Source organism: Pecten maximus, chromosome 1 (genome assembly GCF_902652985.1).
Source record: "Pecten maximus chromosome 1, xPecMax1.1, whole genome shotgun sequence".
Lineage (NCBI taxonomy): Eukaryota > Metazoa > Mollusca > Bivalvia > Pectinida > Pectinidae > Pecten > Pecten maximus.
Window position 1 is genome coordinate 13,238,440 of NC_047015.1, and position 14,224 is coordinate 13,252,663.

General features: G+C 45.3%; 1 protein-coding gene across 1 annotated transcript in view; it reads right to left on the minus strand.

Moving 5' to 3' along the window:
• The window catches only part of LOC117325483 (set1/Ash2 histone methyltransferase complex subunit ASH2-like), a 75,567-nt gene that overhangs the window by 7,520 nt on the left and 53,823 nt on the right, over window positions 1–14,224 (minus strand). The window contains exon 15 of the mRNA XM_033881721.1: window positions 1,686–1,778. Coding sequence (XP_033737612.1) covers window positions 1,686–1,778 — 93 coding nt within the window. The remainder of the gene's footprint in view (window positions 1–1,685; window positions 1,779–14,224) is intronic.

Below are 14,224 nucleotides of genomic sequence, written 5' to 3' on the forward strand. Positions count from 1 at the left end.
CATATGTTATAACCTACCCTCCCCATATGTTATAACCTACCCTCCCCATGTGTTTACCTGCCCTCCCCATATGTTATAACCTTCCCTCCCTATATGTTATAACCTACCCTCCCCATGTGTTTACCTGCCCTCCCCATGTTATAACCTACCCTCCCCATGTGTTTACCTGCCCTCCCCATATGTTATAACCTACCCTCCCCATGTGTTTCCCTGCCCTCCCCATATGTTATAACCTACCCTCCCCATGTTATAACCTACCCTCCCCATATGTTATAACCTGCCCTCCCCATATGTTATAACCTGCCCTCCCCATATGTTATAACCTACCCTCCCCATGTGTTTACCCGCCCTCCCCATATGTTATAACCTACCCTCCCCATATGTTATAACCTACCCTCCCCATGTGTTTACCTGCCCTCCCCATGTTATAACCTACCCTCCCCATATGTTATAACCTACCCTCCCCATATGTTATAACCTTCCCTCCCTATATGTTATAACCTACCCTCCCCATGTGTTTACCTGCCCTCCCCATATGTTATAACCTACCCTCCCCATGTGTTTACCTGCCCTCCCCATATGTTATAACCTGCCCTCCCCATATGTTATAACCTGCCCTCCCCATATGTTATAACCTACCCTCCCCATATGTTATAACCTGCCCTCCCCATATGTTATAACCTACCCTCCCTTCCCATGTGTTATAACCTTCCCTCCCCATATGTTATAACTCCTCCCTGTGTTATCTGCCCTCCCCATATGTTATAACCTACCCTCCCCATATGTTATAACCTGCCCTCCCCATATGTTATAACCTACCCTCCCCATGTGTTTAACCCCCTCCCCATATGTTATAACCTTCCCTCCCCATATGTTATAACCTGCCCTCCCCATATGTTATAACCTGCCCTCCCCATATGTTATAACCTACCCTCCCCATGTGTTTACCTGCCCTCCCCATATGTTATAACCTACCCTCCCCATGTGTTACCTCCCTCCCCATATGTTATAACCTTCCCTCCCCATATGTTATAACCTTCCCTCCCCATATGTTATAACCTGCCCTCCCCATATGTTATAACCTACCCTCCCCATATGTTATAACCTACCCTCCCCATATGTTATAACCTACCCTCCCCATGTGTTTACCTGCCCTCCCCATATGTTATAACCTACCTCCCAGACCTCCCTCCCATTGTTATAACCCCCCATGTATACCTCTCCCCATATGTTATAACCTCCCTCCCCATTGTTTACCTGCCCTCCCCATATGTTATAACCTCCATACTCCCTCCCCATATGTTTATAACCTACCCTCCCCATATGTTATAACCTGCCCTCCCCATGTTATAAACCCTGCCTGCCCTCCCCATATGTTATAACCTGCCCTCCCCATATGTTATAACCTGCCCTCCCCATATGTTATAACCTACCCTCCCCATATGTTATAACCTACCCTCCCTATATGTTATAACCTGCCCTCCCCATATGTTATAACCTACCCTCCCCCTATATTATAACCTACCCTCCCCATATGTTATAACCTGCCCTCCCCATATGTTATAACCTGCCCTCCCCATATGTTATAACCTACCCTCCCCGTGTGTTTACCTACCTCCCCATATGTTATAACCTACCCTCCCCATGTGTTTACCTGATGAACCTATATCAATCTCATCACTCACCTGACTTCCCCGTATTGGTTTTAAACTCTTCTCTGTTTCCGTTACATAATCTTTTTCCTCGTAGTACAGATGACTCTTAAACTTCACCAACGGCTGCAGAATAAAAACATTAATGATCTTTACAGATATTGCATGATTCAAAACATTCCAATGTGTTTCTCACATTAAACACTAGTCAGCTGGCATTGAAGCGTATCCCAGGATACTCAATCTTCAAACTCGGTCATGTTTCTGTAAAACTTCTTATTTCATTATTAAGGATATTATGTGAAAAAGTCCATTTACATATCATGAGATGATTTGCTCTTCAACTGCTCTAAAATGTTTGTTTCTTTGTGTCGGTTCGAATGAAGGATACTGTTACTTTCAGATTGCCTAATTTGAAATAAAACAAGTAAAAGTAAACATGGGCCTCAATGGTCATCTGACTCTAAATTAAGACCTTCAACTATATATATACTCATTACCAAGTATAGTGGTAACATTGGCCATATTGGATTTTTGACCAACCCGAAAAATAACAACACTTGGTCAGGACCAATTCTCACGATTATTGAAGGCAGGTTTGAGTTGAATCCCACTGGTGAAACTTGAGAGGAGAAAAAAAAAATGATTTCAAAATCATGTTGCAAACTGGCTGCCATGTCAAAGTTTTTCACAAGGCGGAAAAATAACACCATTTTGTTGGCTCCACTTCCTTAAAATCCCTACCAATTTTCAGCTCAGTGGTAACAGTAGAACTGGAGAAGTTTAAAATGCATTTTTCAAGACATGGCAGCCATCTCCGATTTTAGACTGATGAAAAATAACAACACTTGGTCAGGGCCTTCTCAGGATCAGTTCTGGTAAGTTTGAGCTGAATACCACTGGAAGAAGTTTGAAATGTGAAAAGTGTATGGACAGCGCATGATGACAGACAATGCATGATGGCTATTGGTCATCTTGACCCTTTGGGTCAGATGACCAAAAATTAATTCATTTTTTCCAGTTTTCTTTTCAAGCAAAAGAGTAATATCAAGTCAATGTGAAGCAATTCATTTGACTTGAGTCAATACATCATATTCTAAACAAAATGTAGGAATGAAACCCACACAGAGTAATGGCCAACTGACCAACATATCCAGACATATGCACACTGAGGTTAAGGAATTCAGACATGTAAATTGTGATTCTTATCTCTACTTCTGCTTCCAGATTCCTGGTAAATATTTGTTTTCTATAATTGGTCTGATTTGATTGATAACATCTGACAGCAACATACACTACCATTGAGCCAATATTTGGCCCCACCACTATGAGCCACATAGACTAAGTAAGTGTTATCACTTAGTTCAACAGCTGAGGGCTACATACATCACTAGGTCCAGTATCTAACATCACTAAGTAGGAGACATCACTGGGCCCAGTATCTGTGGGCCACATCACTAAGTAGGAGACATCACTGGGCTCAGTATCTGAGGGCCACATCACTAAGTAGGAGACCTCACTAGGCCCAGTATCTGAGGGCCACATTACTAAGTAGGAGACATCACTGGGCCCAGTATATGAGGGCCACATCACTAAGTAGGAGACATCACTAGGCCCAGTATCTAAGGGCCACATTACTAAGTATGAGACATCACTGGGCCCAGTATATGAGGGCCACACCACTAAGTAGGAGACATCACTGGGCCCAGTATCTGAGGGCCAAATCACTAAGTAATAGACATCACTGAGTCCAGTATCTGACGGCCACATCACTAAGTAGGAGACATCACTGGGCCCAGTATCTGAGGATCAAATCACTAAGTAGGAGACATCACTGGGCCCAGTATCTAAGGGCCACATCACTAAGTAGGAGACATCACTGGGCCCAGTATCTGAGGGCCAAATCACTAAGTAGGAGACATCACTGGGCCCAGTATCTGACAGCTACATCACTAAGTAGGAGACATCACTGAGCCCAGTATCTGAGGGCCACATCACTAAGTAGGAGACATCACTGGGCCCAGTATCTGAGGGCCACATCACTAAGTAGGAGACATCACTGGGCCCAGTATCTGAGGGCCAAATCACTAAGTAGGAGACATCACTGGGCCCAGTATCTGACAGCTACATCACTAAGTAGGAGACATCACTGGGCCCAGTATCTGAGGGCCAAATCACTAAGTAGGAGACATCACTGGGCCCAGTATCTGAGGGCCAAATCACTAAGTAGGAGACATCACTGGGCCCAGTATCTGAGGGCCACATCACTAAGTAGGAGACATCACTAGGCCCAGTATCTGAGGGAAGCATCACTAAGTAGGAGACATCACTAGACCCAGTATCTGAGGGCCAAATCACTAAGTAGGAGACATCACTAGACCCAGTATCTAAGGACCACATCACTAAGTAGGAGACATCACTGGGCCCAGTATCTGAGGGCCACATCACTAAGTAGGAGACATCACTAGGCCAAGTATCTAAGGGCCACATCACTAAGTAGGAGACATCACTAGACCCAGTATCTAAAGGCAAAATTACTAAGTAGGAGACATCACTGGGCCCAGTATCTGAGGGCCACATCACTAAGTAGGGGACATCACTGGGCCCAGTATCTGAGGGCCACATCACTAAGTAGGAGACATCACTAGGCCCAGTATCTGAGGGCCACATCATTAAGTAGGAGACGTCACTGGGCCCAGTATCTAAGGGCCACATTACTAAGTAGAAGACATCACTGGGCCCAGTATCTGAGGGCCACATCACTGAGTAGGAGACATCACTAGGCCCAGTATCTGAGGGCCACATCACTAAGTATGAGACATCACTTGGCCCAGTATCTGAGGGCCACATCACTAAGTGAGAGACATCACTGGGCCCAGTATCCAAAGGCCACATCACTAAGTAGGAGACATCACTGGGCCCAGTATCTAAGGGCCACATCACTAAGTAGGAGACATCACTGGGCCCAGTATCTGAGGGCCACATCACTAAGTAGGAGACATCACTGGGCCCAGTATCTGAGGGCCACATCACTAAGTAGGAGACATCACTGGGCCCAGTATCTGAGGGCTACATCACTAAGTAGGAGACATCACTGGGCCCAGTATCTGAGGGCCACATCACTAAGTAGGAGACCTCACTAGGCCCAGTATCTGAGGGCCACATTACTAAGTAGGAGACATCACTGGGCCCAGTATATGAGGGCCACATCACTAAGTAGGAGACATCACTAGGCCCAGTATCTAAGGGCCACATTACTAAGTAGGAGACATCACTGGGCCCAGTATCTGAGGGCCACACCACTAAGTAGGAGACATCACTGGGCCCAGTATCTGAGGGCCAAATCACTAAGTAATAGACATCACTGAGTCCAGTATCTGACGGCCACATCACTAAGTAGGAGACATCACTGGGCCCAGTATCTGAGGATCAAATCACTAAGTAGGAGACATCACTGGGCCCAGTATCTAAGGGCCACATCACTAAGTAGGAGACATCACTGGGCCCAGTATCTGAGGGCCAAATCACTAAGTAGGAGACATCACTGGGCCCAGTATCTGACAGCTACATCACTAAGTAGGAGACATCACTGAGCCCAGTATCTGAGGGCCACATCACTAAGTAGGAGACATCACAGGGCCCAGTATCTGAGGGCCACATCACTAAGTAGGAGACATCACTGGGCCCAGTATCTGAGGGCCAAATCACTAAGTAGGAGACATCACTGGGCCCAGTATCTGACAGCTACATCACTAAGTAGGAGACATCACTGGGCCCAGTATCTGAGGGCCAAATCACTAAGTAGGAGACATCACTGGGCCCAGTATCTGAGGGCCAAATCACTAAGTAGGAGACATCACTGGGCCCAGTATCTGAGGGCCACATCACTAAGTAGGAGACATCACTAGGCCCAGTATCTGAGGGAAGCATCACTAAGTAGGAGACATCACTAGACCCAGTATCTGAGGGCCAAATCACTAAGTAGGAGACATCACTAGACCCAGTATCTAAGGACCACATCACTAAGTAGGAGACATCACTGGGCCCAGTATCTGAGGGCCACATCACTAAGTAGGAGACATCACTAGGCCAAGTATCTAAGGGCCACATCACTAAGTAGGAGACATCACTAGACCCAGTATCTAAAGGCAAAATTACTAAGTAGGAGACATCACTGGGCCCAGTATCTGAGGGCCACATCACTAAGTAGGGGACATCACTGGGCCCAGTATCTGAGGGCCACATCACTAAGTAGGAGACATCACTAGGCCCAGTATCTGAGGGCCACATCATTAAGTAGGAGACGTCACTGGGCCCAGTATCTAAGGGCCACATTACTAAGTAGAAGACATCACTGGGCCCAGTATCTGAGGGCCACATCACTGAGTAGGAGACATCACTAGGCCCAGTATCTGAGGGCCACATCACTAAGTATGAGACATCACTTGGCCCAGTATCTGAGGGCCACATCACTAAGTGAGAGACATCACTGGGCCCAGTATCCAAAGGCCACATCACTAAGTAGGAGACATCACTGGGCCCAGTATCTAAGGGCCACATCACTAAGTAGGAGACATCACTGGGCCCAGTATCTGTGGGCCACATCACTAAGTAGGAGACATCACTGGGCCCAGTATCTGAGGGCCACATCACTAAGTAGGAGACATCACTGGGCCCAGTATCTGTGGGCCACATCACTAAGTAGGAGACATCACTAGACCCAGTATCTAAGGACCACACCACTAAGTAGGAGACATCACTGGGCCCAGTATCTGAGGGCCAAATCACTAAGTAATAGACATCACTGAGTCCAGTATCTGACGGCCACATCACTAAGTAGGAGACATCACTGGGCCCAGTATCTGAGGATCAAATCACTAAGTAGGAGACATCACTGGGCCCAGTATCTAAGGGCCACATCACTAAGTAGGAGACATCACTGGGCCCAGTATCTGAGGGCCAAATCACTAAGTAGGAGACATCACTGGGCCCAGTATCTGACAGCTACATCACTAAGTAGGAGACATCACTGAGCCCAGTATCTGAGGGCCACATCACTAAGTAGGAGACATCACAGGGCCCAGTATCTGAGGGCCACATCACTAAGTAGGAGACATCACTGGGCCCAGTATCTGAGGGCCAAATCACTAAGTAGGAGACATCACTGGGCCCAGTATCTGACAGCTACATCACTAAGTAGGAGACATCACTGAGCCCAGTATCTGAGGGCCAAATCACTAAGTAGGAGACATCACTGGGCCCAGTATCTGAGGGCCAAATCACTAAGTAGGAGACATCACTGGGCCCAGTATCTGAGGGCCACATCACTAAGTAGGAGACATCACTAGGCCCAGTATCTGAGGGAAGCATCACTAAGTAGGAGACATCACTAGACCCAGTATCTGAGGGCCAAATCACTAAGTAGGAGACATCACTAGACCCAGTATCTAAGGACCACATCACTAAGTAGGAGACATCACTGGGCCCAGTATCTGAGGGCCACATCACTAAGTAGGAGACATCACTAGGCCAAGTATCTAAGGGCCACATCACTAAGTAGGAGACATCACTAGACCCAGTATCTAAAGGCAAAATTACTAAGTAGGAGACATCACTGGGCCCAGTATCTGAGGGCCACATCACTAAGTAGGGGACATCACTGGGCCCAGTATCTGAGGGCCACATCACTAAGTAGGAGACATCACTAGGCCCAGTATCTGAGGGCCACATCATTAAGTAGGAGACGTCACTGGGCCCAGTATCTAAGGCCCACATTACTAAGTAGAAGACATCACTGGGCCCAGTATCTGAGGGCCACATCACTGAGTAGGAGACATCACTAGGCCCAGTATCTGAGGGCCACATCACTAAGTATGAGACATCACTTGGCCCAGTATCTGAGGGCCACATCACTAAGTGAGAGACATCACTGGGCCCAGTATCCAAAGGCCACATCACTAAGTAGGAGACATCACTGGGCCCAGTATCTAAGGGCCACATCACTAAGTAGGAGACATCACTGGGCCCAGTATCTGAGGGCCACATCACTAAGTAGGAGACATCACTGGGCCCAGTATCTGAGGGCCACATCACTAAGTAGGAGACATCACTGGGCCCAGTATCTGAGGGCTACATCACTAAGTAGGAGACATCACTGGGCCCAGTATCTGAGGGCCACATCACTAAGTAGGAGACATCACTAGGCCCAGTATCTGAGGGCCACATTACTAAGTAGGAGACATCACTGGGCCCAGTATATGAGGGCCACATCACTAAGTAGGAGACATCACTAGGCCCAGTATCTAAGGGCCACATTACTAAGTAGGAGACATCACTGGGCCCAGTATCTGAGGGCCACACCACTAAGTAGGAGACATCACTGGGCCCAGTATCTGAGGGCCAAATCACTAAGTAATAGACATCACTGAGTCCAGTATCTGACGGCCACATCACTAAGTAGGAGACATCACTGGGCCCAGTATCTGAGGGCCAAATCACTAAGTAGGAGACATCACTGGGCCCAGTATCTAAGGGCCACATCACTAAGTAGGAGACATCACTGGGCCCAGTATCTGAGGGCCAAATCACTAAGTAGGAGACATCACTGGGCCCAGTATCTGACAGCTACATCACTAAGTAGGAGACATCACTGAGCCCAGTATCTGAGGGCCACATCACTAAGTAGGAGACATCACTGGGCCCAGTATCTGAGGGCCACATCACTAAGTAGGAGACATCACTGGGCCCAGTATCTGAGGGCCAAATCACTAAGTAGGAGACATCACTGGGCCCAGTATCTGACAGCTACATCACTAAGTAGGAGACATCACTGAGCCCAGTATCTGAGGGCCAAATCACTAAGTAGGAGACATCACTGGGCCCAGTATCTGAGGGCCAAATCACTAAGTAGGAGACATCACTGGGCCCAGTATCTGAGGGCCACATCACTAAGTAGGAGACATCACTAGGCCCAGTATCTGAGGGAAGCATCACTAAGTAGGAGACATCACTAGACCCAGTATCTGAGGGCCAAATCACTAAGTAGGAGACATCACTAGACCCAGTATCTAAGGACCACATCACTAAGTAGGAGACATCACTGGGCCCAGTATCTGAGGGCCACATCACTAAGTAGGAGACATCACTAGGCCAAGTATCTAAGGGCCACATCACTAAGTAGGAGACATCACTAGACCCAGTATCTAAAGGCAAAATTACTAAGTAGGAGACATCACTGGGCCCAGTATCTGAGGGCCACATCACTAAGTAGGGGACATCACTGGGCCCAGTATCTGAGGGCCACATCACTAAGTAGGAGACATCACTAGGCCCAGTATCTGAGGGCCACATCATTAAGTAGGAGACGTCACTGGGCCCAGTATCTAAGGGCCACATTACTAAGTAGAAGACATCACTGGGCCCAGTATCTGAGGGCCACATCACTGAGTAGGAGACATCACTAGGCCCAGTATCTGAGGGCCACATCACTAAGTATGAGACATCACTTGGCCCAGTATCTGAGGGCCACATCACTAAGTGAGAGACATCACTGGGCCCAGTATCCAAAGGCCACATCACTAAGTAGGAGACATCACTGGGCCCAGTATCTAAGGGCCACATCACTAAGTAGGAGACATCACTGGGCCCAGTATCTGTGGGCCACATCACTAAGTAGGAGACATCACTGGGCCCAGTATCTGAGGGCCACATCACTAAGTAGGAGACATCACTGGGCCCAGTATCTGTGGGCCACATCACTAAGTAGGAGACATCACTAGACCCAGTATCTAAGGACCACATCACTAAGTAGGAGACATCACTTGGCCCAGTATCTGAGGGCTACATCACTAAGTAGGAGACATCACTGGGCCCAGTATCTGAGGGCCACATCACTAAGTAGGAGACATCACTGGGCCCAGTATCTGAGGGCCAAATCACTAAGTAGGAGACATCACTAGACCCAGTATCTAAGGACCACATCACTAAGTAGGAGACATCACTTGGCCCAGTATCTGAGGGCTACATCACTAAGTAGGAGACATCACTGGGCCCAGTATCTGAGGGCCACATCACTAAGTAGGGGACACCATTTAATTGGCCCAGTATTTGAGCATCATACACTTTAGCCATAGAAACCTATAAAATGAAAATGAAATTTTAATGGCACAGCTATCGTACAAATTACTGAACATCAAGTTGAATAAAATTAAGTTGAGTACAAGTGTAAGAAATATTCTTCCTTATTCTTTTTAACTGGATGGAAATATAAGCCCACCTCCATGATGTTGAGCTAAAAGACCTATGTTCAGGATCGTCACATGTTAGGGAAGTGTTTAGCACATGCAGCAGAGTGAACTATACCACTCCAATTTGTAAGCACTGTGAACTATGATAGCTGCATAGTGAGTAACTATGCCTGTACAAGCCTAGTACCAGGGAATTATAATGGAGTAGGTGCTTGACCTCAAGGGAATGGTACAAACCCACGAGTCTGACTTCCCACACTAGCACACAGCCAGCAGCCTAGGTGAGTATAGCAGCTAGCTAAGATTTACTAGTCAATATTTCAACTTTTACATTTAAATAATAAGAGTGTTTTGAAAAGGATCTGTGAAATTTACATAATTCTAGGTTAAGTTATTTAAGTCTTGTCAGTTTAACAAAATGGGCTTCATATTCTAATCATTCCATATGTAGAGTTTTCTTGGATTACAACATCTATAAGAAAGTGACATATGCACATGTATTTTGAAAACTTGCCTTGAATAAATAAGTGGGCTACATAGCTAGTGCAAGAAATTTAAAGCCAGATAAAATTTTAAAGATGCAGTATTACATTAGAATACTCCAAGATCAATTTCCCTGTTATACAAAGTAAATGGTTGTGTATCTCAGTCATTGTACCCCCTCCATCACCGTTTGCAGGAAAACCCAGACAAAAATACATTTCCATGGCAACACATAAAATCATAATGCACGATGTCTTACCCAGTTACCATTGAACTTTTACAGAAAAGCATGGCTTGGTAATTGTTGGGTCTGGGTGCCTGATGATATCTCATCGCTTATTATCATTCTCCTATAGTATCAGCCCTAACCATCATTTATAAAAATTGTTCGTATCTGGTAAAAATTATTTTAAAAGTTTCATTTTAAAACAGTAGATCTATCAATAAATTTGGAAAGTTTTAGAAAATGACAGTAACAGTGTGGTTAGAACACATTAACAGGATTCTCTTGTTTCCACAGCAACAGTCTCACTGTGATAATGTTTTAAACTGAATGCTGTTATAATGCTAACCTCTGTCTAGGCTGTAATGGCCTCTATCTATATATATTGTCAGTGAAATCAAGCAGTGATATAAAATACTATTACTGTCATATTAAGAAACATCAGATTGAAATAATTGACCAGATGTTTTTGAATTTGAAATGTCACCGGAGGATAGCTGGGTTTTGTTGAGCTCCACAGCTGGGGTGTGATAAGGGTGAGTTAGAGTAGCAAACAGATAAAATTATCACCCCAGATAGGGACCTACTGCTACATTCCTAACCCCCCTCCCCTCTAAACTGGCACTTTCTGATGCTCTTATCAGCTAGCAATTCTCAACAGTATGTTTGTATTTCATTTGAAACAGACTTTTGGATAGATGTATAAAGTAGATATGTCCTCACCCATGATCTGTCTGGTGGCTAGGTTAAGGTTTCAGATAAATACTTCATAGTAGTTTAACAGTATGTGAAGAACAGTTTAAATTGGATAAAAACAAACTTACCAGGTATCTAAACTTTTTCTATTTAAACAATTCACTTATCTCAGCAATGTCTCATTGGGAAAAAATAATGATTGTTGTTTATGCAAGTTTGGTTTTTCGGAGTTTAACATCCCCACTAACAGTTAAGGTCATATGAAATGGAGTTTTACATCCTCACTAACATTTAAGGTAATATGAAATGGTTGAGTTATACATCCTCACATATTTGACCCTTGTGACCTTGAATGAAGGTCAAGGTCATTCATTCGAACAAACTTGGTAACCCTTCACCCCAGCATGCTACAGGCCCAATATCAGGTCTCTGGGCCTCTTGATTATTAAGGAGTTGTTTAAAAGATTTTAGCATATTTGACCCCTGTGACCTTGAATGAAGGTCAAGGTCACTCTTTTGAAAATCTTGATAGCCCTTCAGCCCAGCATGATATATGCCCAATATTAGGTCTCTAGGCCTTTTGGTTATAAAGAAATGTTTACCAACGGACGACAGCGGACAAAGGCGAGTAGAAAAGGTCACCTGAGACGAAGTCTCAAATGACCTTTTCTACTCGCCTTTTGTCCGAACTCGCGAGTTCTCTCGCCTTTTCTACTCGCATTTTTAACCTAAAAATGTTATCACAATATACCAAAGTGTTCATGTAACCGTACCTTTACCATGAGATGACATCGGGTACAGCAGGCTAGATCTGACATGTAACCGTACCTTACCATGAGATGACATCGGGTACAGCAGGCTAGATCTGGTATGTGACCTTACCTATACCACGAGATGACATCGGGTATAGCAGGCTAGATCTGGTATGTAACCTTACCTTTACCATGAGATGACATCGGGTATAGCAGGCTAGATCTGGTATGTAATGGTACCTATACCACGAGATGACATCGGGTATAGCAGGCTAGATCTGGTATGTAACCTTACCTTTACCATGAGATGACATCGGGTACAGCAGGCTAGATTTGACATGTAACCGTACCTTACCATGAGATGACATCGGGTACAGCAGGCTAGATCTGGTATGTAACCTTACCTATACCACAAGATGACATCGGGTATAGCAGGCTAGATCTGGTATGTAACCTTACCTATACCACGAGATGACATCGGGTATAGCAGGCTAGATCTGGTATGTAACCGTACCTTACCATGAGATGACATCGGGTACAGCAGGCTAGATCTGGTATGTGACCTTACCTATACCACGAGATGACATTGGGTATAGCAGGCTAGATCTGGTATGTAACCATACCTATACCACGAGATGACATCGGGTATAGCAGGCTAGATCTGGTATGTAATGGTACCTATACCACGAGATGACATCGGGTACAGCAGGCTAGATCTGGTATGTAACCTTACCTATACCACGAGATGACATCGGGTATAGCAGGCTAGATCTGGTATGTAACCGTACCTTACAATGAGATGACATCGGTTATAGCAGGCTAGATCTGGTATGTAACCGTACCTAAACCACGAGATGACATCGGGTATAGCAGGCTAGATCTGGTATGTAACCGTACCTTACAATGAGATGACATCGGGTATAGCAGGCTAGATCTGGTATGTAATGGTACCTAAACCACGAGATGACATCGGGTATAGCAGGCTAGATCTGGTATGTAACCTTACCTTTACCATGAGATGACATCGGGTATAGCAGGCTAGATCTGGTATGTAATGGTACCTATACCACGAGATGACATCGGGTATAGCAGACTAGATCTGGTATGTAACCGTACCTTACAATGAGATGACATCGGGTATAGCAGGCTAGATCTGGTATGTAATGGTACCTATACCACGAGATGACATCGGGTACAGCAGGCTAGATCTGACATGTAACCGTACCTTTACCATGAGATGACATCGGGTACAGCAGGCTAGATCTGACATGTAACCTTACCTATACCACGAGATGACATCGGGTATAGCAGGCTAGATCTGGTATGTGACCTTACCTATACCACGAGATGACATTGGGTATAGCAGGCTAGATCTGGTATGTAACCGTACCTATACCACGAGATGACATCGGGTATAGCAGGCTAGATCTGGTATGTAATGGTACCTATACCACGAGATGACATCGGGTACAGCAGGCTAGATCTGGTATGTAACCTTACCTATACCACGAGATGACATCGGGTATAGCAGGCTAGATCTGGTATGTAACCGTACCTTACAATGAGATGACATCGGTTATAGCAGGCTAGATCTGGTATGTAACCGTACCTATACCACGAGATGACATCGGTTATAGCAGGCTAGATCTGGTATGTAATGGTACCTATACCACGAGATGACATCGGTTATAGCAGGCTAGATCTGGTATGTAACCGTACCTAAACCACGAGATGACATCGGGTATAGCAGGCTAGATCTGGTATGTAACCGTACCTTACAATGAGATGACATCGGGTATAGCAGGCTAGATCTGGTATGTAATGGTACCTAAACCACGAGATGACATCAGGTATAGCAGGCTAGATCTGGTATGTAATGGTACCTACCACAAGTCTGAATCATATAGGAGTTATTTTGATCTTGGAATAATAACATGTTACTAGCCGGTGAACACTGACTGGAGACTGGTACTATTACTATCCTACGTATGTTGGGATGATTAAATCAGTGTTAGTCATGGTCATCATCCTTGTACAGACACATTGGGGTAAATTCACAAGTACAGACAAATATCATCACAAGAACAAACAAAACAATACCAATTTCCTTTTGTATGTGTCAGTTTCTAAAGTGTGTACTTCACTCAATGGGGATTTCTTGTCCAAAGTTAT